This window comes from Ranitomeya variabilis, chromosome 1 (genome assembly GCF_051348905.1).
Source record: "Ranitomeya variabilis isolate aRanVar5 chromosome 1, aRanVar5.hap1, whole genome shotgun sequence".
Classification (NCBI taxonomy): domain Eukaryota; kingdom Metazoa; phylum Chordata; class Amphibia; order Anura; family Dendrobatidae; genus Ranitomeya; species Ranitomeya variabilis.
Genome location: NC_135232.1, coordinates 468110634 through 468134327, shown reverse-complemented (window position 1 = coordinate 468134327; position 23694 = coordinate 468110634). Strand labels below are relative to the sequence as shown.

The 23694-nt window shown below is 41.8% G+C and overlaps 1 protein-coding gene across 2 annotated transcripts in view; it reads left to right on the top strand.

Annotated features, from left to right (window-relative positions):
* PLPPR1 (phospholipid phosphatase related 1) overlaps window positions 1-23694 on the top strand; it is a 287389-nt gene that overhangs the window by 132346 nt on the left and 131349 nt on the right. For both annotated transcript variants that reach the window (XM_077250553.1, XM_077250544.1), the window contains exon 2: window positions 9820-9920. In XM_077250553.1, the coding sequence (XP_077106668.1) occupies window positions 9858-9920 (63 nt within the window). In that variant the 5' untranslated portion in view covers window positions 9820-9857. The remainder of the gene's footprint in view (window positions 1-9819; window positions 9921-23694) is intronic.

Here is a 23694-nt window from a genome sequence, read left to right as displayed (position 1 = left end):
AAGATCTTTTATGTAAAAAATGTTAACACATTATCTGGTAATGAGAAAATATTATGGCTGTCATAGCACTTTTAGTGAACAGTTCTATCTATTAGTTCACATAAAAGATTTATAGTTGTCATCCTGACAATGAATCAGTTGCTTCGCTTCATTTGCAAGTTGACTCTAAATGTGACTCATTGAATCTGACCTTTTTCATTCAGGTATCATGCTTTCCATGAGAATAAAAAATTTAGAATTGCGGGTCTCAAGCACCAGAACAAAATCTGTAATGGGAGACCCTAGTACTGATTTCTTGGGTGTAACAGATTACCCTTTAGGACTCATTGAAAGAGTTTTCTCATTATCCTCTTTAGGAGCACCCCCCCCAGCCACTTGGTTCCCTGCTTATTGAGTTTGGTGGTTACCTGCTTGGATGCCATAGGTCCAAGCTGTCAATGTCCCACCACTGGTCCGAACTGTGCACTCTCCGATTACAAGCTTACAAGCTCTATAGCACAAAATCTTGATAGCACTGTGCTTTATGCCTAAGAGACCAACCTATGCTGATAGACTGTAGTGAAGGAGGGTGACTTAGGCATTCAGAAATAAAGCACAAAATAGAAAATCTATCTGTTCTTCAGAACAAACAGAATTTTCAAGAACAAGTACGTTGTTAAGTTGCCCTTTTCACAAGTATTTTACAATTTTAACCAGAACATGGGAATAACCTCCATTGCCCATGTTATATTGTAATGTGCCGCTGAGGACATCAGGATGTCTTAGGTCATTTGTACCAGGTGTGATCTGACTTGCATGACAAGTGGGGGTCTGCCCAAGGACTTGGTAACTAATGGATCCACGCCACGTCCATCCTCTTAGTGCTATTTTCTGTATTTGTTGCTCAGCTGGACAGTATGATGAATGTCTCACACATGATGGGGGGGACAATAGTAATTAAATTTTTTGGACCTTTAGGTTTATATTGGTCAAGCGACTATGTATAACTATAGTAGGCATAATAGTCAGTGTTTCTATGGGATTCCTGAAATATCAAACAGACATACATCATTAGCTATAACTTAGGCTATGCTACCACAGTGAGCTTTGGGTGAGTGTTTTACACTGTGTATTTTTTAAATAATGCAAGCAACCTATTTTACTTAATAGGTGCAGAAATGGCGCAGAAAAGCTGTAACATTGAAAACTCATCAAATGCTGATTTTTCAATTAGTCCAATAACACAAGGAACATATTTTTGGTTGCCTGACAATATCCCAGCCACTCATATAAGCGTGTAACTTGTAGGGAATAATACGGGAACTGATATTTGTGAGTTTATTCAAAGGAAGTTTGTTCGAAAAATGACCCATTGTTTAAATGGACCCATTTAGTAGAAGTGAAGATGACGGTCCTTCGAAGTGTTAGCAAACATGAAAGAGCCATAGCCTGCTGTTGCTTTCCTGTAATCTCCACTCCTGATTTTAATTGCTTACTATAAAACCGTAATAAAGAAGATTTCTCCATGATGTGGCAAGTGCCATCTTCAGTTCTACTGCTTTGGACATTCAGTGACTTTTTGTATAATGAAAGATCACCGGTTACGGCTGCTGGCAATGTGTGTGGACCATTCCTGTATACATCATTGTGAATTTATTGGAGGAAGACGGTATTGCCAAGAGGTTTCTTTTTTGCCCGTTCATACTATTAAAATGTAGTTTTCTTTTAAATTTTTTTTTTTTTACATTTTTCTCATTTTTATATTATCTATCTTAAAAAATCCTAAAATCTTGCAATTTGGACCTCACACTAAAAAGAATATTAGACTCATACTTCCTGTTCTGTGTTTTAATAATTTATTTTTCTGATATTATAAAGCACCATTACTTCCACAGCACTTTACATTTTTGGCACTGTCCCCATTGGGGCTCACAACCTAGATTTCCTATCAGTATGTCTTTGGAGAGTGGAAGGAAACCCACACAAACATGGGGAGAACATACAAACTCCTTGCAGATGTTGTTCTTGGTGGGGTTTGACCCAGGACCCCAGTGCTGCAAGGCTGCAGTGCTAACCACTGAGCCACCATGCTGACCATTGATCACTTTTCAGTAGCCATGACATTATCATCACAAACAGGAGAACAATGAGAGGTCACATACAGATAACAAATGATCACATCATTCCCTATAAATAATAGACCCAGCTCACATCCCCTTTTTCTGCATAATGCCTTCTGCACAGACAACAGAGCATGCCTTGAAAACTCTCCTATATAATTCAATGAGTCAATTACTGACTGTTTTTATATGGCCGCCGTAAATTATATATCTAAATGCACAGATTTATGCTCATTCTCAGGAGAAAAAAGAGCCTTGGAGTTATAGAATATCTATACAGTGCTAAGGGCTTTATGTCAAATGTGACTATCACAACTATTTGAAACATAAAAAAACCCACTGCTGAGTAGAAATGAGTGACTTCTTGAGGAATGGGAAAATTACTGTAAGTTCATAGCAAAAATATCCAATTGGACCTAAAGGTGGTGATATGGTATAGCCTCAAATAGAGTGCAATTGGTCCTAAAGACAGTTGATAGTTGAAACATCACCCTTATTAGTTATCTATTAAATCAGTATTAATTAGAGATGGGAAAATTGATTTGCACAACCCAGGTAGGTCAGTATGCCGTGACTGCTGGATGGAAGCAATGCCAATCACTGCTTGCCTGACCCTATCTAGGGTTCTGCTTTGAATAGCCAGCCTGGCGTGACTTCATCATTGTGGTGTTATGTAGGCACGACATCACACCGAACCAGCTAAGCAAAAAAGGGAGATTTTGTGAGGTATGGGGTGATCCCTCGGACTCACATCTAGCGATCACAGAATACTGACCCGACTGATGGACTGGGGTCTTGAGAATCGACTCTTCCATCTCTAGTAGTGACCACACTTTCTACAGATTAAGTGATTAAAATACCGTAACCCTTCTCAGAATCTACCAATAGGTATTAAATATGAATACTCAGCATCTATATTTCCATGTTATTGCTATGTTGCAGCTCACAGGCTATATAATATTGAATATAGAAATCCCTGAACTGTGCAAGGGCTTCCTACCTGATCATTGTCTATTGTTGGAAAATATTAACTGAATGCAATAAATATTAGCATTTGGTTATTCCTATGCTAAATTGTTTTCAATTATTATTAATACACTAATATTGCACTTATGTGCATTTAGTTATTGGCTGTAGTGCTGTGCTATGGATAGGGCTAAATAGCAGAGATTTTCTGGTGGGGTAGAAATATTGAGAAAGATGAAGGTTTCCATCATGAGCGTGAGTGTTGGAGATGAGACACTGCTGATTCATTAAGAGGCTCATGTCTCTTAATAAATCAGTCACGTCTGAAAAGTGGCGTGCGCCTCTGAGCCCTGAGCCACAAATCTTACTCCAGTTAGAGAGAGACTTCTGCCATAAGGTGATGAACTAGACAAGCTGTCACCTCACGCCCCTGTCATACCACCGTTCCACTCCAGCTTTGCACATTTTGGTGGAGCTGGGCAAAACTGGTGTGAGAATGCTTGAAAAAGTTGCTAAATTTTTGCACAAATCAACATTGTCGAAAAGTTCTGGGACTTTCGATTTAAAACAGAATTATGGTGTAATAGCTTTGATTGCTAGAGGCCATAGAGAGAGTGGACTGGTCAGGCGCTAATCAGTAACATGTTTTGTAAACTTCAACTAACCTGTTTGCGTTTACGGTGTAAAAGGCCTTTTATTGAATATCAAAGAGTTGATACATAAGCTTCATTGTAACCATGAAATGATTTATTTTTAAAGTCATGTTTTACTGTTGCTGAAAATTGTTCAGAGTGGTCCTACAAAGAAATCGCACCTCCCTTTCTGTGCGACATGAGGGCCATAAACTCCTGATTGCACAGAGTGTTATTCAATATGCAAATTGCATGCTCCCGATAAGGGTCTTTGGGATTCTTTCACCCTTTAAAGTTCCATTATGTGTATATATACAGTGGAGAAAAAAATTATTTAGTCAGCCACCAATTCTGCCACTTAAAAAGGTGAGAGAGACATGTTGACATCATAGGTAGACCACAACTATGTGAGTCAAAATGAGAAAACAAATCCAGAAAATCACCTTGTCTGATTGGGCAAGATTTATTGTGCAAATTGTGGTGGAAAATAAGTATTTGGTCACCTGAAAACATGCAAGCTTTCTGGCTCTCACAGACCTGTAACTTCTTTAAGAAGCTCCTCTGTCCTCCACCCATTACCTGTAGTAATGGCACCTGTTTGAACTTATCAGTATAAAAGACACCTGTCCACAACCTCAAACAGTCACACTCCAAACTGTGGGAACAATAATAAGAAATTGGAAGACATAGAAGACCACTGATAATCTCCCTCGATCTGGGGCGCCACACAAGATCTCACCCTGTGGGGTCAAAATGATCACAAGAACAGTGAGTAAAATTCCCAGAACCACACAGGGGGACCTATTGAATGACCTGCATAGAGCTGGGACCACTGTAACAAAGGCTACCATCAGTAACACACTACACCGCCAGGGACTCAGATCCTGCAGTTCCAGACGAGTCCCCCTGCTTAAGCCAGTATAGGTCCTGGCCCATCTGAAGTTTGTTATAGAGCATTTGGATTATCCAGAAGAGTATTGGGAGAATGTCATATGGTCTGATGAAACCAAAGTAGAACTGTTTGATAGAAACAAAACTCGTTGTGTTTGGAGGAGACATTGCTGAGTTGCATCCAAAGAACACCATACCTACTGTGAAGCATGGGGGTGGCACCATCATGCTTTGGGGCTGTTTTTCTTCAAAGGGACCAGGACGACTGATCCATGTACATGAAAGATTGAATGGGGCCATGTATCGTGAGATTTTGAGTGCAAACCTCCTTCCATCAGCAAGGGCACTGAAGATGAAACCTGGATGGGTCTTTCAGCATGATAATGATCCCAAGCATACCACTAGGGCAATGAAGGAGTGGCTTCGTAAGAAGCATATGAAGGTCTTGAAGTGGCCTAGCCAGTGTCCAGATCTCATCCCCATAGAAAACCTTTGGAAGGAGTTGAAAGTCCATGTTTCAAAGCGACAGGCCTAAAACTTCACTGCTCTAGAGGAGATCTGCATGTAGGAATGGGCCAACATACCAACAAGAGTATGTGCCAACCTTGTGAAGACTTACAGAAAACGTTTGACCTCTGTCATTGCAAACAAAGGATATATAACATAATATTGAGATGAACTTTTGTTAATGACCAAATACTTATTTTCCACCATAATTTGCAAAATAAATTTTGCCAAATCAGACAAGGTGATTTTCTGGATTTGTTTTCTCATTTCGACTCTCATAGTTGTGGTCTACCTATGATGTCAATTACAGGCCTCTCTCATCTTTTTAAGTGGGAGAACTTGCACAATTGGTGGCTGACTAAATACTTTTTTTCCCCACTGTATATCCATCATTAGTGTTGGTAAATTAATATTTAGCAACATATATACATTCCAAGCAGATCAGACAGGTATTGCCAATAGTCCCATTCAATTAGGTATAATAACCCTACTAACAGACAGCCAGGCTCTTGCTGAAACTGCAGGGGTTTGTCGTGAGAGTCTATGCACTGTCATGGCAGTGAAACCCTAGCACAGACCTCCATGGCTATGAAAAAAATAAAAATAAAACAACTGTTAATTAACTATTTACTATTGAAACAAAAATGCCATGAAAAAAACAAAAAGCATACTACCGTACTTATTCCTTAAAAAACAAGGCCTCCCATGACTAAATCGATGTTTTGGCAACATCTGGGAATGTCCAGCCATCATATTGCTCAGGAAAGAGACGGGTTCTATGTCCCAGGTATGAACATGCTTTCGTCCAACATGTGCATATCAATCCAAGGATAAAAGCAAAAGATCTTGTGAAGTCATGGCAGAAGCTGGTAAGATTGTGTCAATATCCACAATTAATCAAGTACTGTATCAACATGGACTGAAAGGCCACTCTGCCAGGAAGCTATTACTCTAAAAGAAACATAAAAAAGCCAGATTAATGTTTGCAAATGCACACAGGAGCAAAGACTTAATCTTTGGCGACATGTCCTGTGGTCTGATGAAACTAAAATTGAACATTTTGGCCATAATGACCATCATTACTTTTGGAGGAAAAAGAGAGAAGCTTTGAAGCATATGAACACATCCTAACTGTGAAACACGGGGGTGGCAGCAACATGTTGTAGGGTTGTTTTGCTGCAGGAGGGACTGGTGCACTTCACAAAATAGATGGCATCATGAGAAAAGAAGATTATGTGGCAATACTGAAGCAACATCTCAAGACATCAGCCAGGAAGTTAAAGCTTGGGTGGAAATGGGTCTTCCAAATGGACAATGACCCGAAACATACTGTCAAAATGGTAACAAAGTGGCTTAAAGATAACAAAGTCAATATTTTGGAGTAGCCATCATATAGTCATTATTGTCATTGTTCTCTGCTGATTCTCCTGGATCTCTCTGCCGCATTTGACACTGTGGATCACCAGCTTCTTCTCACTATGCTCCGCTCCATAGGCCTCAAGGACACAGCCCTCTCCTGGTTCTCCTCCCACCTCTCTGACCGCTCCTTCACTGTATCCTTTGCCGGATCCTCTTCCTCTCCTCGTCCCCTTACCTTACCCTAGGCCCCCTCCTCTTCTCTCTATACACGGCCCCTATTGGACAATCAGCAGATTTGGGTTCCAGTATCAACTCTATGCTGATGACACCCAATTATACACTTCTTCCCCTGACATCACCCCTACCCTAATTAAAAATACCAAGGATTGTCTGTCTGCTGTCTCTAACATCATGTCCTCCCTCTATCTGAAACTAAATCTCTCAAAAATGGAACTTCTTGTGTTTCTCCCTTCTACTAACCTCACTCTACCCAACATCGAAATTGCCCTGGAGGGTTCAACCATAACTCCCAAGCAGCATGCCCGCTGTCTTGGGGTCATATTCGACACCGAACTTTCCTTTACTCCCTATATCCGATCACTCACTCGCTCTTGTCACCTGCATCTTAAAAACATCTCCAGAATCCGACCTTTTCTCACCTTTGAATCTGCTAAGACTCTTACTGTCACTCTTATTCATTCTCGTCTGGACTACTGCAACTCTCTTCTGATCGGTCTCCCTCTTACCAAACTTTCTCCTCTCCAATCCATCTTGAATGCGGCAGCCAGGGTCATATTTCTGTCCAACTGCTTCACCGATGCCTCCATCTTATGCCAGTCATTACACTGGCTACCCATTTGCTACAGGGTCCAGTATAAACTCATCTCTCTCACCCACAAAGCTCTCCACAGTTCTGCACCGCCTTATATCTCCTCTCTCATCTCTGTCTATCGCCCTATGCGTGCCCTGTGTTCTACAAATGTCCTAAGACTAATATCCCCCGTAATCCGAACCTCGCACCTTCGTCTCCAAGACTTCTCTCGTGCTGCGTCAGCTCTCTGGAATGCACTTCCCCAGACGATCAGACTGATACCTAGCCCCGACCTATTCAAGCGCGCTTTAAAAACCCATCTCTTCAAACAAGCCTACCACATCAACTACTCAGTAAACTAACTTTGCCCTGTTCCCTCCTTCCAAATATTATTCTAAATCTGCACCCTACTATCCATCTGTCTCCACACCCTCCATGCACACGATAACTGCACTTGATACTTGACTATTGCACTTAAACACACGGGCTGATGACCGGATCATGCAGCTTTATACGAAAATCCCTGTTTACTATAATTGCCAGACCTGAAATAACTAGCACTCTTCACCTATTATGTCCCCCCATTTCCTTGTAAATTGTAAGCTTGTGAGCAGGGACCTCATTCCTAATGTCACTGTGTAAATTGTCTTAACTCGTACCGAATTTATTGTTTGTACATGTCCCCGCTTAATTGTAAAGTGCTGCAGAATATGTTGGCGCTATATAAATAAAAATTATTATTATTATTATTATTATTAAAGCCTTGATCTCAATCCTATTGAAAATTTATGGTCAAAGCTGAAAAGGCCGGTGCGAGCAAGGTGACCTACAAACCTGGATCAGTTACACCAGATTTGTCAGGAGGAATGGGCCCAAATTCTGACCAACTATTGTGAGAAGCTTGTGGATATCCCAAACGTTTGACCCAAGTAATTTAGTTTAAGGACAATGGTACCAAATACTAATTAAATGTGTATAAATTTTTGACTTTGCAGTAAGTAACAAAATGCCTTTAAACATTCTCTCTCTCATTATTTTGCCATTTGGCAAATATTAATAATTATGGTAATCCTAATTGACCTAAAACGGGAAGAGTTTATTCTTATTTCATGTCGGATACTGAAAAAATACATGCATGCGTGTCTTTTTATATAGTGTGTATAAACTTCTGGTTACAGCTGTATATATATTTTTAAAATCACTATCAATCTATTCGATCTAAATATAAAAATAATAATAATACTAATAATTTTATTTTATATAGTGAGGGAACATATACAGACAATAAATTAAATATCTATCTATCTAATATCTATCTATCTATCTATCTATCTATCTATCTATCTATCTATCTATCTATGTCGTATCTATCTATTTTCTATATTATTTCTATCTATCTTATATACTCGAGTATAAGCTGAGAATTTCAGCCCATTCAAAGGGGTGCAGCATTATATGGGGCAAATGTGTCTATGGAGCATCTTATGGGGCCATAATCAGCATTTGTGCAGCATTATATATGGACCCGTCTCCACTCCCATAGGGGTGGAGCCGCATATTCATTACTGTAATGAGCGGTACAATGTGACCGCTCAATACAGGAAGAAGCTGCCGGCGCCAGGAGAACCAGGGACGTGCAGGGACCGCGCCGGGAGCAGGTGAGTATAAATGGGGCATTTCCTCGATATTCACCTGTCCCCTGTTCCACCTTCGGTGCCGCTGTGTCTTCTGCATCCTCTGCAGTGACGCTCAGGTCAGAGGGCGCGATGATGCGACGAGTGTGCGCGCCGCCCTCTGCCTGAACTTCAGTGCAGAGGACGCGGAAGACACAGCGGCGGTGGAACGCAGACAGGTGACTATAGCAAGTGCCGGGGGCCTGAGCAACGAGAGGTGAGCCTCTGAATTTTTTTTAATTGCAGCAACAGCATTTGGGGCATAATAGTCTATGGAGCATCTTATGGGGCCATAATCAGCATTTGTGCAGCATTGTATGGGGCAAATGTGTCTATGGAGCATCTTATAGGGCCATAATCAGCATTTGTGCAGTATTGTATGGGGCAAATATTTCTATGGAGCATCTTATGGGGCCATAATTAGCATTTGTGGAGCATTATACGGGGCAAATGTGTCTATCTGTCTATCTATCTATTATCTATCTCATGTCTATCTACAGTATCTCATATCTATCTATCAACTATTATCTATCTCACATCTATCTCATATCTATCTATCTATCTATTATCTATCTCATATCTATCTAGCTACAGTATCTCATATCTATCTATCATCTATCTATCTATCTATCTATCTATCTATCTATCTATCTATTTACCATCTGTCTGTCTAGCTAGCTAGCTATCTTTTCTCTATATTGAATGTGGATGTTCTATTTTGTACTTATTTTACATTTGTAAAATTTTTTCTGCTTTTAAAAACTGGGCTACTTTTCCAGGGAGAGTAAATAACTGGTCAGATTATTAAGTGCAATGATAATTGATCCAACGATAATCAGGTTAAGCCCTAACAGTTTTCTTGCTTTTCTCTTTGTTCCCAGACATTTTAGGTAACACAGACCTTTCCACCTGAAAGGAAATGGCTTTGGAGAACAATACCCATCGCAGTTATTCAATTATACCATGCTTCATCTTTGTGGAGGTAAGTGCTATTTGTCGTCTTGGAAAGCAACCGGGTTGCTATGGTTACAGTTGCGGATCAGCAAACAAGTCGCTGCACGGCTTCGTACCCAGTCGCTATCCACCAGGGTTTATTGTTATTACATTGCATGTGTCACTGGAAATCTCTGCGAGCAGCCGGAAGACAAGTCCTACATGCTTCATAATATGGTGCCTGTACACAGAATATACAAGATCCTTCCTCATAAGGGGTATTAGTAATGATAACATATTTGCAGAGGCTTAATACAATATACATAGACTATGAATGGCCACTGAGATAAGGAGGGCATGTAGATCAATAGAGAACGGCCGATCAATAGGAGTTAGTAAAAGCAAGCATGCAAATAATTACGCGTACATCCGTAGCCTCGTGGATGCTATTAATGCCGTAAATGAGGTCTGAAGCCAATGGAATACAAAGCATTACTATCACATTAGCAGCGGAAACAGATTTGTGAACCCTCTGGGCACTGAGTTCATGGGATTACACGGGACATGAATGAACAGATGCTGATCTGTCAGAGTGTGGCTTTATCTCGGTGCCAGGAGTGATAACAGCATTGTCATGCAGGCTCCCATCATGGCACTAGTTACTAGGATGTCAGATACACCACACGCAGGCCAGTGACTGATGAGCCGGAGGAGATCACCGCACGTACAGGCAGTTTATTTCCTGGATGCATACATGTTATGTTTATTTTTGGACCCCTGCATTAATCTCTTTCCACCTACAATATGCTATTGCTTTACTGACAAGAGACATAGCAGATCCTTGGTGGCCAATTACCGTCCTTAATATGCTATTTATACCTCATCCATACACTTAGTCCTTTAGATATGTAAGGCCATGTTCATACGAGTGTTTAAAAAAATTATCCGACTTTCATCCAGAAAAATGGTCGAATTTTATCTCAGCTCTCATCCATATGTAAATCATATCACATCCGTATGGCATCCATTTTTAGACATCAGCAGTTGATAAGAATTACAATTTATTTTCAAAAATCGGATGCTATACGCTTGATGCGTATGGGATAATGTGTCGGCGCTCCCGTAGACTTGAATAGCCAAGTCTCATCCAACATATGGAAAGAGCTAGTGCATGCTGGGATTTGCTTTCATGCGCAGATTCGATCCATGAACCCAATCGAATAACATCGGTCCTAATTTTCAAGGACGGCTCTCAGACTGACAATATGGTGCAATTCTACTTATTTGAAAATCACTTCAGTGGTTTCCACGTGAATTCTACATTGAGTATGGACCCACTGCAGCTCAATCTGAAAATCCACAGCACAAATCCAAAAGTAATTGTAACGCTCGCGCCCAGACTGGTTGGTGCGGGTGTCCGGGGGTGTGGCCCCACTGGGCCACTGACCAGACTACCCTTGAAGTGGTGTAACTAAGTAACTTCCTAGGTGTTCGCTGGAGCCTCTGATGGTGAGGTCAGACTTGTGCGGCAGGTAGCTACCAGGTACCACTCCAGGGTGGTGTCTGGCTGTGGCTGCTGATCCCACCGGGGCACAGCACACAGGCAGGCAGGCACGGCTGTGACACTGGCAGGCGGATGGGTACGGCCGAGACACTGGTGGATAGATGAGCATGACTGAGACACTGGCAGGCAGGCACAGCTTGCACTCTGACAGACAGGCTGGCATGGCAGGCACTCTGGCAGGACAGGCGGACAGGGCTGATACCAGGTAGGAACCGATATACAGGCGGGTGTATGGAAACTGGTAAAAAGCTGTTCAGACTGGAGGGTAGATGGGAACAAGTAGGGACCTGTTCAGGCAGTTGCTGAACGGAGATAGAGCAAGACCACAAGAGCGGATGCAAAGCACAACCACAGGAGGCGGAAACATATGAGGTGGAGCCAAGAACAGGAGGCAGAGCCGAAAGCTGACCCCACTGGAGGCGGAGCCAAGAGCAGACCCCGCTGGGGGCAGAGCCAAGAGCAGAACCGTAGGAGGCAGAGCCAAGAGCCAGAAGAAGCACAGAGCTATGGGTTGTGGCAAGCAGAGCAGAGAGGTACAGAGCCACTGGTAGTGGCAAGCAGAGTAAACAGGTGCAGACCCACTGATTGTGGCAAGCAGAGCAGAGGTGCAGAGCCACTGATTGTGGCGAGCAGAGCAGAGAAGTGCAGAGCCACAGGAAGTGGCGAGCAGACCAGAGAAGTGCAGAGCTACGGACAGTGGCTAGCAGAGCAGAGAGGTGCAGAGCCACTGGTTGTGGCGAGCAGAGCGGAGAAGTGCAGAGCCATAGATAGTGGTGAGCCTCCAATGGGTGAGGATGGCTTAAGTATCAGAGGCCTCTAGGCAAATGGCCGGGGACACCATAAGGAGGTGCACTCAGTCTCAATAGGAATCTGGATTTGCCAGCACTGCCCCCTATGCACAGTGCACACAGCCAGGAAGTGTAGACAGAGCAAGCAGCCATGAGGCACACAGCATGGAGTCGGCAGCAGACAGAACTCACAGCATGGCCTGCGGTGAGTGAGTTGATGTATCAGGCAGGTGGGGATGGAAGGCCATGCAGTGTTACAGTCATTCTCAGATTTCTGCCATGTAATCCATCAGATTTTTCCATAAGAAGAACTTGTAATGTGAACGTACCAAATACTAAGTATCTGATCTGCTATGTTTCCCATGGTAAAATCAGCATCTGCCCACTGAAACAGGCTTACTCTGAGCTTACTCTGACATTTTTATAAGAGTCGTCCTCAATCAATTAACATTAGCACATAGACCCAGTGATATGTTAAAAAAATTAATCAAGTTCACTTACCGTCTCCAGGTCCAGTACCAGTTCTGCCTCTCTGCTACTGGTTTAATGTTTGTTGATTGACTGCAGCGGTGACATTGTCTTAATAGCACTGCAGCTAATCACTGAGCTCAGCAGCTCTGCCAACGTATATGACATGAGCAGCTACATAATCAAAACACACATACGGCTACAAAACAGTCAGATCAGGTAGTCAGGACCAGCTGCATCCATGCAGCTTTGTAAATGTCCAGGTTCGGGTCACTTTCTCTCCTGCCCTGCACCAATCAGATAGATCAGTGTCGGACAGGAGGAGAGGGGCCAGTTCTCTCAGTGATCGGAAAGGATGCTGTGTCAGTGTCATTCTTCATCACAAGAAGCTGCCTCTGCACTATAAGGCTGGTTTCACACTTGCGTTTTTGTCTGCAGCGTTTTTTGCACAAAAAACGCATGCGTTTTTTTTCCTATATTTAACATTGAAAACGCATGCGTTTTTTTGCACATGCGTTTGGTCGCGTTTTCAAACGCATGCGTTTTTTGTCTGCATGCGTTCATTTTCAAAAATGCTACCTGCAGTATTTTCTTGCGCGTTTTTTTGCCGCGAAAAAACGCATGCGTTTTTTCGCGGCAAAAAAATGCATTGCTGTCTATGTAAACGCATGCGTTTTTAAGCACATGCGTTTGTTTGCGCTAAAAACGCATGCGTTTTTATAGAAAAAAACCAGAAAACACACTGAAAAGCCACCCACCACCATCAAGGTGATAAAGGGATCCAAACCCTAACCCTAACTCTACCCCTAACCTCACCCCTAACCGTTTAATGAACATTTTCTGACAGTCATATTGCCACGTATTTAAGTGCCACGTATCACGTATTTCAGTGCCACGTATGCCACGTGCCACGTATTTAAGTGCCACGTGCCACATATTTAAGTGCCACGTGCCACGTATTAAAGTGCCATGTGCCACGTGCCACGTATTTAAGTGCCACGTGCCACGTATTTCAGTGCCACGTATGCCACGTGCCACGTATTTAAGTGCCACGTGCCACATATTTAAGTGCCACGTATCACGTATTTCAGTGCCACGTATGCCACGTGCCACGTATTTAAGTGCCACGTGCCACATATTTAAGTGCCACGTGCCACGTATTAAAGTGCCACGTGCCACGTATTAAAGTGCCACGTGGCACATATTTAAGTGCCACATGCCACGTATTTAAGTGCCACGTGCCACGTATTTGAGTGCCACGTATTTAAGTACCACGTATTTCAGTTGCACGTATTTCAGTGCCACGTATTTCAGTCACGTTTAGGGTTAGGGGTAGGGGTAGGGTTAGGGTTTTCTTGTTTTTTCTTGTGTTTTCTTGTGTTTTCTTGTGTTTTTCTATAAAAACGCATGCGTCTAAAAAACGCATGCGTTTTACCGCGTTTACATGCGTTTTTCACACATGTGTTTTTTTAAAAAAACGCATGCAGACAAAAACGCAAGTGTGAAACCAGCCTAAGACGCAGGCATAATTTATACACATCAATCCTTATACAGATCTATGTTAATTATAATACTATGGATGCACTAAAATATTGAGAAACTAAAACACATGGGCTCTCATGGGAGACAGAATCACAGGGAGACCAATAAAAGCGCAATACAACGCCAATATTAAGATTAATAATTTTTTCTAAATATTGTAAAAATTATTTCATACAGGATAGAGAACATCAAAAAGTTTCTCACAGATGTCAAGGCACAGTGGTGTCAAAAACAACCAATATCTAGTGGGGATCATCAAATTAAAAACTCCTATATATTCTAGAATAAATATATAATATTTACTGTATATATATAATATATGAGGCACACTGTCAGTTAGTCATGCATGTGTATTTAGTGAGTATCAGTAAAAAAATAGTCATATGCATGATGGTGAACACATAACAAGAAATGGCCTCAAGATAATCCCATTATATATCGAAACATATATTAATTTTGCCAGAGTACATAAAGTGCAAATATGATGTCATAAACCTCCCTGTGGAGGTAGCATAAAATCAGTGAGATAGAAGTATAACATACTAGTGCAATGTAACTCTATATTATACTAATAGGGATAATCAATGTCAAAATTATCTAAATGTTACCAGAGTATACAAAGTTATGGTATATAACTCAGAATGGAAATAACAATAAGTAAATGAGGGAGAAATGTAAAATGCTAGTTCAAGGTACCTCTATATTAAACTAAAAGTAATATTCCAATAAATTTGCCATACATTAGACATAAATCGCTAAGGAAGGAGAGATAAACACATATAGAACAATCTTATTTTGCAATGGTGCAGACCCACATGTGCCAGGCCCCAACGCGCGTTTCACCCAGCTTTTTTTCAGCAACATTTTTTCTTGCTAAAAAGTGCATCTTAATAAAACAAAACTTTAAATAAATAATGTAAAGAAATCCATTAATGCAGAATTGAAAGAAATCAGTAAAATAGCTAAATTACAACATTTTAGAACTGAAACAAATTCCAATTTTGCCTCAATATTTATGGACTGGAAGATTTTGGATATCTAACTATATTTACAACACCACAACACGTAATAATCCTCTTGTTATCTTGTAAGGTCAGGGGAAAGTTGCTGCACGGACAGTACGTAAACATAATTGAAATAATGTGTTGATATGTGTGGCTTGTAGGATAATTCCCTTTTACGTATTGGTAAAATTGCTGTATCTGTCCATGGTGCTGAATAAATAAGTCTCACTTGTCTGAAAGAAGCATATAACAGTGGTAATAGCACAGTGTCTGCTTTCCAAAGCTTTTAATTGTTGTGATTGTTTTAAAATAAATATAATTTAACAGTGTTCTGTCCATTTTAACAAGGACGGTATGGTTCCAATTATGCTTTAAAGTTCACTACTATTAGTGTTTTGGTTTTTGTGTTATAGCACCACCCAGTGGTGGTTCTATTTATAACCTGTGTTTTTTTAGCAATTATTAGAGTGTTGCATTATGGGATTGCACCAAGGCATCATACAATCATCTTGTATGCCAGCCTTAATCAAGGGAACACTGAGGTGAAAGGCGCCAAATTCATTAAGAGGCCTGCATCACTGAATTTGAAGCATCTTTCAAGTAAATTATATTGAATTTATCAGGTGGTCTTCTCTTCACCACTACCTGTCCAGCCCAAACTCTTCTAAATTTGGTGATGAAAAAAAGGAAAAAGTTGCAGCATTTTTGTGCATTTTCAACGTGCACAAAAATATTGGTATTTTGCAAGTTTTATACCAGATTTCTGGCAAGAGCTATTTATGTAGGGCAGCACTGTGGCTCAGTGGATAGCACTGCAGCGCTGGAGTCCTGGGATCTAATGCCACCTTGGACAACATCTGCAAGGAGTTTGTATGTTCTCCTCATGTTTGTGTGGGTTTCCTCCGGGTTCTCCAGTTTCCTCCCACATTCCAAAGACAAACTGATAGGGAATTTAGATTGTGAGCCCCATCCGGGACAGTGATGATAATGTGTGCAAAACTGTAAAGCGCTGCGGAATATGTTAGCGCTTTATAAAAATAAAGATTATTATGTATTGGGGTCTTATTGTTCTGTAATTTCTAAAGCTTCAGTTATGTCATTTAGGGAAATACTACCTTGCACATTATTGTCTTTTAAATCTGTCACCATAATTGGTGTACCATCTGAAAGCAATGCAAAAATACCCAGACTCATATTGTTCAGTATGCCAAGCAATTAATGCCTACCTACTTACGTACCACTCCTTGATAATTATATTCAAAAAGGAGAAACATTGGAGTTGTTGGCAAAATTTCTATAACAACCTGTATTGAAACAGACCATCAAACATATTAACAGATTTAAGATGTAAAAGATGTGATTAAAAGGGACATCAACACTGGCCACACTCAGTACTAAATGTAACACTAAAGGGCTTCAATCAACATGATATTTTAATGACCCCATCACCTACAATGTCCATCCACCTGCTCCCAAAGCTTAATGGAGGGAGGACATTAATCAATATAGCCCCGTGGCTGTTGTAGAATCTTCTCGGGGGATTCCTCTTCCATACTGCCCCCTTAATATATATGGTCACAAAAATCAACCTATGTTAAGCTGAATAAAAGCTTCATCTTACCCAGACTGAGGCACACCGCTGGATGCACGCCGACGCATGTTTTTCCGCTCTATAGCCTTGCTTTCCCATGGGGAAATCACGTTTTGCCGCTCTATAGCCTTGCTTTCTCAAGGGGAGGTCACGTTTTGCCGCTCTATAGCCTTGCTTTCTCAAGGGGAGGTGACCTTTTTTTAAATCTTGTTGCTTTTGTGGCCTCCTGGATGAGTCATCACTGCGCTCTTGGGGTAATTTTGGTCGACCAGCCACTCCTGAGAAGGTTCACCACTGTTCCATGTTTTTGCCATTTGTGGATAATGGCTCTCATTGCGGTTCAATGGAGTACCAAACTTTAGGGAAATGGCTTTATAGCCTTGTCCAGACTAATATATCTCAAGTACTTTGTTTCTCATTTGTTCCAGAATTTCATTGGATTGTGACATGATGCATAGCTCTTTGGGATATTTTGGTCTACTTCACTTTGTCAGGCATGTCCTATTTAAATAATTTATTTAATTAAAATAATTGTGGCAGTAGTCAGGGACCCGGGACAAGGAACTTCTTTCCTGTCCCTAACACTAGGCGGCGCCTCACCCTGCTCCTTGGGATACTTCAGATGGGAAGATGCTGGGGCCTCTGCCCTTGCCTTATATCCTAAGTTAGCCATCATCAGGTCCTAGCTCTCTGTTCCACCAATAATTCTCCTGACCTGGTTGTTTTAAAAATTGCCGAAATATAGTGAAATGTCTTTTTAGAATGGTGAGTGCCACTCTTTTTCTACTTGTTACATTGACTGCATTATTGTCTTTTTCATGAGTGGGCACCCAGGAGTCTGATTTGGGCTGCCAATATAGCGAGTTGGATTTGTACAATTAATCCAGCATATGTGCTGCAGTGGTGTGGATCATTTTGTCTTGCTTGTTATTTCCTCAGTTAGCCCTCCGTCTGTTCTCTTCCTCCACCCATGGAAGAGGGGGCTCTACTGTTAACCCGTAGTACACCAACCTGACAAACAAAGCAACACAAACAAAGGTTAACCCTAGAATGTGTGACCATAGAAATCTACACTATTACGTACCTGGGGCCTTTGAGGCCTGTTTTCAAATAACATGGAATAACTCAAAAAAAATTTTTTTTCAAAGTTATTTGAAAGTAAGCATGCATTCCCACTAGCTCTGGGGTCCGCCTGGACGGGATTTCATAATGGATCTGACCTCCTGGTGACCCCGGCTAAGGCTGGTAGAACGCGTACCTGGGGCCTCGCAGGCCTGTCAGGTTACTTTTTTATTATTTTCTGTAAAACTACTTTAGTTACAATTTTGAAACTCTAGGTATTCCTCAGCTATATAGTTGTTAGTAATTTCCAGTTGTTCGTATATTTTTATGTTATAGGCATTTCGTATAGCAACGCTTTTTTTGTGACTACCCCATATTCACGTACCTGGGGCCTTTTAGGCCTGTGTGCAAATAACATGGAATAACTCAAATAAAAATACTTTTCAAAGTTTATTTTAAATTTGCAAAGTAAGGATGCATTCCCACTAGCGCTGGGGTCCACCAGGAGGGGATCCGTAATGGATCTGACCTCCTGGTGACCTCAGCTAAGGCTGGTGGAATCCCGGCATTCCATCAGCCTTAGCTGGAGTTACCGGGAGGTCAGATCCATTATGGATCCCATTCTGGTGAACCCCAGCGCTACTTGGAACATAGCCTAAGATGTGTATAATTCCAAAAAAAAATTATGTACATAAAACAACAAAAATGTAACTAAACGGGCACGACCAATATATTCACTCAGTACAATTTTTTATGATGGATACATTTTTTCTTATAAAAAGTTTTTACATAAAGTCTGTAGCAAACTTGGTGCAGGAATATTTATTTTCCACTTTACATATTCCCCCGACAATTCTTGCATATTATTTTTTCTTCAGAATGTTCCCTGCATACATTTTGTCCGCAAGTAGAACAGAAACGCTCCGATTTTCTTTCTTTCTTTGCTGGACAAATATAGCAGCGCTTTCTTTTTTTTTTCTCTTTGCTCTGGCTGTTCCTGAAAGCATATTCCACATCGGATCATTGCCTCTGTAATTTGCCTTGATAAGCATTTTGTGCTGCTTCTCTCTAGCATAGTAGGCATCAAAAGTTCATAACAAAGTTCTGTCAAAAATATACGTCTATTGTCCTTCCTGTTGGCATGGAATTCTGGATTAGTTTGACAATAAACAATATAGCTATTGAGGGATGACACATCAAGGATATTGGAAAAAAGGGCAACAGGCCAACGTTTAGTCTGCCTTTTACACGAATATTCAGTAATCATTTCGTCCATCTTGTCGACACCTCCTTTTGTCTTATTATAATGAAGTATAATTTCAGGTTTTTGTTTCCTGTCATTGGTGTCAATACTTTCATCGTGATGCATTGTGCTCAGTAATATCACAGATTTTTCTTTCTTGGCTTTATAGGACACCATTGTTGCCTCATTGCAGAAACCGAATACACTCTCGTAGATTGGTCGTTGTGCATTGTGCTTCATTATTGGTGGAATTTCGTGGCGGTTTGGTCTCATTGTACCAACAAGTGTTAGTTGTTTCTGAAGCAAAAAATTGTCCAGTTCTAAATTAGTAAAATAATTATCCATAGTGATATTTTTTCCAGAATGGAAAATTGGTAAAGCTAGTGTTTTCACTATGTTGGAACATAGATCTTTCTGGACTGGAGCGTCAGCTTCTTTTCCATAGTAAATCATGCCATTCATCCCATAATAAGTTGCTGAATCGCACATCCAGAAAATTTTTATGCCGTATTTAGCTGGCTTACTGGGCATATATTGGATAAATTTGCAACGTCCCCTAAAGGCAAGAAGTTGTTCGTCCACTGTCACATATTCGCTAGAATTGTAAAGTTTGTAACAGTTCTTGATAAAAAGATTCCATATATAGCTAACAGGCGCTAATTTATCGGTTGCCAACCTCACAGGCCGAGTTCTCTTTTCATCAAAACGAATGCATCTCCGAATAGCCTCAAATCTATCTACGGACATAGTGGCTTTGTAATGTGGATCTGCAAATGGGTTCAGAAGTAACTCTCTGATTGGCACATCATATGATTTAGTCGACCCTGCCAGAAGAGTAAGGCCAATATAGGCATATAGTTCCTCTTTAGTTAAATTTTTCCAAGTTTTTTTTTTTTCCGAAGCAATACGTTTACCTTCCACATTCGTACACAAAACTACCTCATCTGCAATATCATCTGAAACAAATTTACTGAAAACATCTTTTTTGGACATGAATTGGGAAATTCCGACAGCTCCTTGAGGAACTCTAATAATGTTATGTGATGGGTGCGTGCATGAGCCACAGCAGTACTGTTCCAAAAAACATTTGTTTTAGATGTTCTACTTGCACATTCTGCTGGATCCATTACTTCTTCATCATCTGAGGAATCGCTGGATGATGAAGTTGATACATTAGCTGGTGGAATATGTAGCGCCCCCACCGCCGCAGGGCCGTAGGGACTACCCGGTGCCGGGCCTCTGAGTCTCTGCTCCGGGGTTGTCACGGTGGCTAGGCCCGGTCCGTGACCCTGCCGAGGGGCGCACAGTGATAGGTATGATGTAGATGGTGGTGGTGAAGCTGTGATGGTGCGGTGCAGTTGTGGGGTGCAGGTCGCGGTAAATAACGAGGACACCAGGTTGCAGTCTATTTACCTCTTTACTGAAGGTCTCTGGGTCCTCAGTCCAGAACACGGTTCACCAGGCTGCGCAAGTCCGGCCGGTCCAATGGCACCTCCAGAGTTCTCTTCACAGGTGGAAATCTGTGCCTTCCTTCTAGCGCTATGTGTTGTGGTCCTTCCCTGCTGTGCTTACGGAAAGTCCCCACAACTGTTGTGTCTGTTTCTTAAGTTCCCTCACAACTCGATTAGATGATGTTCTGCTAATCCTCCGTCCCTCCCTGTTGTTCTGGTTGGGACGGCACCCGTTTGACGGGTAGGCTCGGAGCTCTTCCGGGACCCTAGAGTCGTCCCTCTCCACAAGTTGCCCCCCAAGACTGCATAGGTGATTAAAGTTAGACAGCCCGCCTTAGACTGACTGTCCTGCCGCTGTTTGGAGTATTGCTTGAAGCTGAATGTTATGATACTCCCTCGGCGTTCCGGCCACCGGTAGTGCGCCTCCGTAGGATGTTGCTTCGGTCTTACAGCACGACTCCTACTGGTATTTCTCCTTTTGCGTGATCTCGTTTGTCACTCAGCACAATCTATCTCTCTTCTAATCCTTCCTTGGCACCGCCGCTACACGGAGCAGGCACGGTCCCGTTACGTTCGTTCAAGTTGCCAAGCCTCTGTCAGGATCCCACCCCTGACAGAGACCCTACTGTATCTTCCCCTACAACACCCTCTGCCACAAGGTGTTGCCTGGTTCCAACCCAGTCAGCTTTCTGATCTAACTTCCTGCCTGACCCCCAGTTTACCCACTATGGTGGGGAGTGGCCTAGTGAATAGAACCCTTAGCTCCCCCCGGAGGCCCGGCTGTGAAATGTATTGGTGTCTGTGATACCTGATCAGATGAACTCCTTCAGTGCCATCAGACGTACCATAGCTCCCCTTAGTGGCGGAGCCACAGTACTGCAACGACCAGGACTCTGGGGCACTGCAAATATACTCTTCATCCGACAAAGAAATGTCACTGTCTTCATCACTATTGAAAATAATCGCCTCAATTTCTTGGACAGTCAATCCCCTTGATGTAGACTGTGCCATTGTAATCTTAGATGTGAGTAAACTAAAATGAAAAGTAAAAAATAAAGATTACAATCAGGCTTGTGCACTATACACTGTGTGTGCTAAGACTTTGTTAGTGTTTGTGTGCTTAGGGTAAAGTACAGCCCCCCTACTCTTACCTTCAACAGATCACTTTCTTGTAAGTGCAGTAGAAGCCTCTGGTTTTGGAGCTCAGAAAGGTTCTTTGTTACAGACCAAAGAAAGCTGACTTCTTCCTCCAAAGTCTCTCCAGCAACTAGGATTTAGGACTAAAGGACCTGTACTGACATCATAATCACGTTACTTTGTGAGGGGAAACTCCCTTCCAGGATCACATTACCATGTCAGGCAGAATCCACACTCTTCCCAGCAACGGCCATCGACCAATAGTCATAAAGACTGAGTCATAAGTTCTTCCCCAACAACAGTACAGACAAAAAGACTGAGGAGTACATGTAAACCAAAGCAGGCCTCAAAGGCCCCAGGTACGTGAATCTGGGGTAGTCACAAAAAAAGCGTTGCTATACGAGATGCCTATAACATAAAAATATATGAACAACTGGATATTACTAAAAACTACATACCTGAGGATTACCTTGAGTTTCAAAATTCTAACTAATGTAGTTTTACAGATAATAGAAAACAAGGAACCTAGCAAGCCTGCGAGGCCCCAGGTACGCGTTCTAGGGAAAACTTCAAGCATACAAAATATTCACTCACATATAACAGAGGAATGCACCAGGGTGTAAAGGTAGAGAAATAAACCAAAATAGAGAAGGATAAGGAACTACCACGCAAACAAACCAAGCAACAGTCACTAATAACTCCTTCAACTCTTATTCTCATAACAACTCCTTTCCCTCTGTTAGCCATGAAGCAAAAAAGCTAGCTTTGACAATGATTAGTATCAGAGCCCAGATTATAAAGGGAAAATAGTGGCTAACCGAGCTCAGCTCTGAACATAAGGATTTCCAACATGGCCGATTAACCCCTGTTCAGCCAGAAGAAATAACACATTTTAAATGAAGGAGAAGTGCTTCTTCTCAGCGCTGGAGCAGGAGCAATCAGACTTCTGGCTACAAACTGTCGCGGTAACCCTGTGAGAGATGTGATAAACCACAATTAATTTATGTTTTAAGGGGGGGGGATCACTTTTTCACACATTGCCCTGTAGGTTTGGATTTCTTTTTCCCTTAATAATAAAGACCTTCATTTAAAAACTGCATTTTGTGTTTACTTGTGTTGACTTTGTCTAATCTTTAACTTTATTTGGTGATCTGAAACATTTATGTGTGACAAACATGCAAAATTAAGAAATCAGGAAGGAGCAAACACTTTTTCATACAACTATATATAAATTTATTTTGGAGAGATGAGAGAACTATAGGTGTATGAGGGATGTGTAATGATGACTGTGGATAATGGAATGTGAGAGTGGGGAAATCCATTAACATCTCTTACAGGTACCTCAAATCATTTAAAAACTGTTAATGTGTTGTTTATAGGGTTTGCCAAAATCCTCCTGACATAATAGCATATTGAAGTGCAGCGCCCCAGAGTCCTGGTCGTTGCAGTAATGTCATTCTTCCACCAGGGGGAGTGATATTATGTCTGGAGGTAATAAAGGAGTTCATCTTTCCAGGTATCACAAACCATACACCACACTTCACACTCCAATCCACCTATCTAGTAGGGCACTCCTCACAGAAGGGTAAAACTGGTGGTTTGGATAGAAAGTGAGTCAGACACTGCAGACACTGCCTGGGTTCTGACCCAGAGAGTTCCTGTCAGGCAGACAGGGGGAAAGGAGGAACATCTGAGCTGCAGACAGAGGGTCCCTGTCAGGGGTGGGATCCTGACAGAGGCCTAGCGAGACAGAAAGCTACGGAGCTGCACCTGCCCCACGTGCGGCAGCATTCAAGAAAGGACACGAAGAGAACTGTGTTGTAGAGAGTGAGAAACGAAGTCACAGCACAAGGAGATAACACCGGGAGGAGTTCTGCCCTGCAAAGGCTGCCTCCTTCTGAGGCGCGTAGCCGGTGGCCGGAACACCGAGGGAGTAATTGACGCATTACTTCAGAGACCGGCAGGACAGTCAA